At 42.9% G+C, this 6,000-nt stretch overlaps 1 protein-coding gene across 1 annotated transcript; it reads right to left on the reverse strand.

Annotated features, from left to right (window-relative positions):
- Positions 1-487: 487 nt before the first annotated feature.
- On the reverse strand, positions 488-3,021 carry CER1 (cerberus 1, DAN family BMP antagonist). Its single transcript, XM_025887879.1, has 2 exons — positions 2,524-3,021; positions 488-802 (listed from the first exon to the last, which is right to left on the reverse strand). Exons 1-2 carry the CDS (start codon positions 3,019-3,021, stop codon positions 488-490), a joined length of 813 nt encoding a protein of 270 aa, XP_025743664.1.
- Positions 3,022-6,000: the final 2,979 nt, after the last annotated feature.

Raw genomic sequence — 6,000 nt, forward strand, 5'->3', positions numbered from 1 at the left:
TGGAAGGCAAATAAAACGCTGCCTGAGATGCAAAGAATCCTTCCTACAAATACTAGATATGTGATTTTGGTGGTGCTTTGACAAGCCATTAAAGAAGCCAATTTTTAGGGTCTACTTTCTTTCTTTTCCAACTTCAGATGGAGGGCTTTAGCCAGAACTTGGAGACCCTAGATGATGGAATATTCTTAGCGGAAAGGACTTTAGCAATCATCTGATTCAAGTCCCTCGCGTAGAAATGAAGCCCTCGAGATGGAGAAAGCTTCCACAACTCCTTAACATCCTCCTGCCCAGGGGGCAGAGCCAAGACTAGATCCCAAATATGTACCCATAACTAGATGAACATCATTGCTCTAAATTGTTCTATCTCACTACTTTTGAACCACCTTTCCCTTAAAATAGTGTGCACCCACTAACACTTCCAAGCTGCATAAACCAGCACCTTTGCTACTGTAGTTTTGCTTTTCAAGGTAGTAGTGGGTATCTCTTTTTAAGTGGAAAATCCTGGGATGAAGGGATCCTGGGCATGAAATTCTGCCTGGGAGCCTGCCTGGAGGAGGTGTCCATGTTCATGCTCGGTCTTCATCTTGCACTGGCACTCCTCCACCAGCATCACCACCTTGACCACAGAGGCAAGGCCAGTGCAGTTCAGCTGCAAGTGCATCGTGGTGAACTTGGCAGGTGAGCAGTGGGAGCAGAATGTGTGAGGGTGCTGCGCAGCTCCAGGAAAACGAACGGACCCACATTTCCCAAAGCAAAGGTTGTTCTGTACAACTACCTTTTCACAATCTTCATGGGTGATCGTCTACAAGGCAAACACATCTCCGTTCAGTTATCTTGAGTCATTTCATTAACACACATGATGCAGAAGCGAAAGACTATAAGTCTGAAGATAATTCAGACTAAAATGTGAAAAAACTTACCGATTTTGGATATATTACAATATCTGAGTGATGGCTAATCTCTAAGGGCATAAATCCACCTCAACTAAATTTCTTTTATTGACTAGATTAATAAATTAGCCTTTAGGAAATCCCTAAGTTAATGAGAAAATGCTTTACATCTTAAATGCCAAACTTTAAGAAATTTTGTCTAATTAGATGTTACCAGTTGAAAAAATTTGAATGGCTAACTTCCTATACAAGTAATGTGCCTTATCTTTCTATGCCCCACAGCGCATTGTGCACAATAGATTCTCCAAACGTGATTGTTCAACTGCTCATAGAGTAGATCAGAACATCAAGATGAATTCTATTCTATTTTGCAGAACCTATAGTATGTTCAAATCTATGAAGTTGCATGGGGCAAAATAATAGCACATATGTCTGCAAATCATCATGCATTATATCACCTTTGTCTCTCCCATCCCCCCTTCACCTAGCTTTATGTGCCCTTCAAGATATATGAGTCAAACCCCTTAATTTTAATTTAATTAGTAACAGAATTCAAAATAAGACTTTCAAAGGAAATTCGATTGCACGATTCTTGGGAGCAATATGGCCAACAAAGCAGTCATTATTATAAGATAATGGACTATTGCTACATATCCTTGCCTTTTCAGGCAGAATACTTAACTGCCTTACACAGTCAATTACCTTATAATACTGCCTGCTTAATTGGGTAGCATTATTGGACTGTAAAATTTTACTCTCCCCTGCCTTGCTTTGGGTTCAGTATCTTTGTGTTTAAGGACCTGATGCAGTTTCTCAATTTAATTTAACATTTGGAGTGCAGGGCTTGCCAGGACTGACTGGAGGAAGTGGCTAGTATAAAATGCCCCTTTGTCTTGATAGTGCAGAATCAGTCATAATAACCACAAATCAGCCAACGCGACATGAAGTCGGAGGTGTTTCTGAGGGGAGAAAATGTGATTTCACACTGATATTATTTTTTGAAAGCTTATGAGAAAATAAGTTAAATTAAATCATTTTTTGCTGCAGTAATGTTAGAAATGATGTAGCAAGTTCCATCTGACAGCCTATGAAATAGTCGGGTGGGAAATACAGGGATTAAGACCGAGATACTGGTGTGTGTGAATATTTGTCGAGGAGTCCAGTGTACCCCACCTTATCTACAGGTAGAGTCAACCTGCTCGTCCACATCCCAGTAGAGTGTAGGGGTATAGCCAGAGAGAAGTTCTGGCTATTGCTCTAAGTTCCCACACTTCTCCTAACTGAGGGCACGGTCTTACTTATCTCTCCGGAGAGAACACCTCCAGCATAAAAGTAGGTAAACCCCCTCTAAAACAAAGGTCTGTGCCATCAATATGAATGGTTACTAATCTGAGCAGTAGCGTCATACTGTTCTGACAGCATTTCCAGAATACCAAAAACCAGTGGAAAGTTAGAAGGAAATTTGGGAAGTATAATCATACTTTGCCACATGTTATGATGAATGCCCAAGGATCCAATCTGGAAGTCAGGTAAGACTCAGGCTCTTGGCAGCCTCCTCCCCTACTCTCCACTTCTCCCAGTTGTCCGCCCCTTTCTTGCCAACTCTGATCCCCTCCCCTTCCAGAGCAGATACCTGGCCAAAGGGCACTGTCCTACAGGTCTCCTGATGTACTTCGTGGCTTTTGATGGGCAGGATGATCCCCTGAGAAGCTGGACTCATTCTGAACATGAAGTGGTGCCAGAATTTTTTGGCCTCTTCCCGAAGGGGAGATTTCTCCATCTGCATCCCATCTTTTGGCTGAGTGATGGCATGGGTCCCAGGTGGGAAGCGCTCAGGGACCACATCCTGGGGTGGGTGCAGGTCTCTCTCGGGCTTCTTCCAGAACCTGCCAAACCTGGATAGCATCTTCTCTCTCTGCCTCTGGCCTTCTCCTGTACCTATGAGGTGAGGCACTGCGACAAACAGATCTGGCTTCTCCTCAGCATCCTCGTGGTTGCCAAGGGGGAGCTCTCTGCGATCCCTTTCTAGGAGCACAGGGGAGACAGAACTCTGACTTGGGCAGCCATCCCGCTGCTGCACAGCCTTCCCTAGAGGCAGGAGCACCAGCAGCTGAAGTAAGAGAAGACACATGCTGTCGGGGGCCCAAGCTTCTTTCAGTTTCACAGATGGTGAGGCCTCAAGGAAAGAAAGGCTCACTCACTGCAGGAATGCAAACAAGGAGATCCTATATATAGATACCTGCCTGGTGGGATGGAGAGGCAGGTGGTCAGTAGCCAGGCAGAGTAAACACATTTATTGTTTGCTTGAATTATGTAGTGCTAATGGTGTCATGCCCTCACTTGAGTTTTGTGTATTTTAGAAGGCCTCAGTGAAAGCCTGGGACCCAGGGGGTAATTAGCTGGCACTTTATCGTCTGAGATTTACAGAGCAGTATTTGGGAAAACAACACATTCTTTTCCCGGATTTCCCATCACCGTTATTAGAAGAAGGACCAGAGTCAACAAACATTTGTGGTGCATCTGCTTTATATTGGGATCGAAAAGACAAGACATGTTTTTATGACAGAAGTTTATCAGATAAAAATTAAAGGCATACATTTAGCAATAAGCCCAGGCCTTTAGGCTTTACACACACACACACACACACACACACACACACACACACACACACACACATGCACGCAGCCAAGTAAGTGTATCAAAATTATAAGGAAGGAAAAGGAAGAAACAGAAGAATGTTAACTTTGTTGAGCAGAGGACTCTCCCTCTCACTTAGATGTGGTTGGGGTTGTTGATTTTTGTATGCTAACAGAATAAAGGGAATCCATTCTCCTTTTCCACACAAGGAAACTCACAATTCCCAAATTAACCCCCTCACTTTAAGAATCAAATACTTGAAGCTAAATTTCACAGCTGGTCAGCCATCAGATAAACTCTTTCAATTGTTCACAAATTTCTCAACAGGATCCTCGGTAATAGATTGCTCATCAGCCTTCAGTGAAGATGGGGAAATGTCTCCCTCAAGCCACCCTATTGATTTTTTTTTCTTTCTCTAAACAAAGGGCCAGACTTGAGAACGTGGATTCTAAGAACCAGGTTTGATAGCTCAGGGCCTGAAACTGGCTGGTCAGTACTTTACTTACAGAATCCACATCATCTTCCTTATTCCACAGGAATTGATGACCAGGTTAACTAAAGAGGGAGACAAACATGCATCTTCAGGAGTCAAAGGAAAATTTGTTAGATGACAAGACTATCATTCAAAAAGGTTATAAATCACGCAAGGGCATGAGAAAGAAACAGATCCACAAAACTGAAACCCCAGAATTGAATTTTGTTGTCCCTCCACACCATTTGAATAGTATTTCCATTTGAAATTAATCCTATACTTGCTTATATTTCTTCCCTTTTAATTTAATTACCATACTCTTTGCTTTTAGTAACACACATCATCCTGGAACATTGTCCCCATTTTCATACTGATTAAGCTTTCTTTCCAAGAACTGACCCACTGGAATCTTTTTTCCAGACATTTGTGTTCCTTTTAATAGTCATGCCTGATTGCTGCGACATAAAGCCTGAGGTAAGGTCCTTTATTTACAATAATGAACTATTTTTAAATGGACCATCGTTTTCCAGAATTCTCTCAGAAGAGACATCTTTTGCCTGTTCTAAATACACATAGGACCTGGGCTAATATGAATTAAGATACACTTGATCTATACTAAGTGAGCATTTGCATTTGCCATGTCTTTTAACGTAGTTTTTAAAGTTGCCTTCTATTTGAATTTCGTAATTCCCCTCAACTATCCAATGACAGAGGCTTTCCAGAGCTGGCCACTCTGCCCTGATTATAAATATGGTCTGGACGCCAGCTATGTTTCCCCATTTCTTTTAAACTTCACTTTTCAGTGCCCGAGTTTCCATTGCCATCAATCACAGTGGCTGGCATTTCCCCAAACCGAAGACTGCCCCAGAGATTCTACTTGGGATCTCAGGTTGCCCAGCTCTGCACATAGGATACAATTCAAAAATTTCTAGCGAATTAAAATCTGCGGAAGACTCACTTTGTGGGCAAGACATCATGTGAGGCTCTGGCAGATGACAGAAAGTGATTTGAACTGGGCTTCTGCCCTCAAGCAGGTTGTACAGTCTTGTACATTTTGTCATTTAATTATATTAGCTGTAGGGATGTCAGTTATCCATCTTTAACCTTTCCATAGTCCTAAACTCCGCTCCTTCTGATCCTAATTTTGGTGTTTGGTCATTTAAAAATTACTCATACAGGGGCACCTGGGTGGCTTAGTCACTTAAACACCTTCAGCTCAGGTCATGATCCCAGGACCCTGGGATTGAGCCTCCAGGCAGGTTCCCTGCTCAGGGAGGAGCCTGCTTCTCCCTCTGCCTTTGCCCTTCCCCCCTGCTCACGCTCTCTCGCTCTCTCTCTCAAATAAATAAATAAAATCTTGGGTGCCTAGGAGAAGGAAGGGAAAAATGAAGAGGGGGAAATCGGAGGGAGAGATGAACCATGAGAGACTATGGACTCTGAGAAACAAACTGAGGGTTCTAGAGGGGAGGGGGATGGGGGTTGGGTGAGCTCAGTGATGGGCATTAAGGAGGGCACATACTGCATGGAGCACTGGGTGTTAGACGAAAACAATGAATCATGGAACACTGCATCAAAAACTAATGATGTATTGTATGGTGACTAACATGATATAATAAAATAAAATTAAAAAAAAAAATCTTGGGTGCCTGAGTGGCTCAGTCGTTAAGCATCTGCCTTCCACTCAGGTCATGACCCCAGGGTCCTGGGATCGAGCCCCACATCAGGCTCCCTGCTCCACAGGAAGCTTGCTTCTCCCTCTCCCACTCCCCCTGCTTGTATTCCCTTAAAAAAATAAAATAAAACCTTTAAAAATAAATAAAAATTACTCATGCAGAATTTATTTTTGGTGTTCTGTCATTCCCGTTGAGAAGATGTACCAGCATCTTGAAGGTTAAAGCTAGCAAAGGAAAGCCTTCTGTGATGAGAACATCAGTCTGTCTTCAACCCCTGTCTTTTACAGCTAAGGGCGATGGCGTTCACCTTTCACCGTGTCCTTTCATT

This window comes from Callorhinus ursinus, unplaced genomic scaffold, assembly GCF_003265705.2.
Source record: "Callorhinus ursinus isolate GAN/ISIS: 27379988/994484 unplaced genomic scaffold, GSC_fseal_2.0 scaffold39, whole genome shotgun sequence".
NCBI lineage: Eukaryota > Metazoa > Chordata > Mammalia > Carnivora > Otariidae > Callorhinus > Callorhinus ursinus.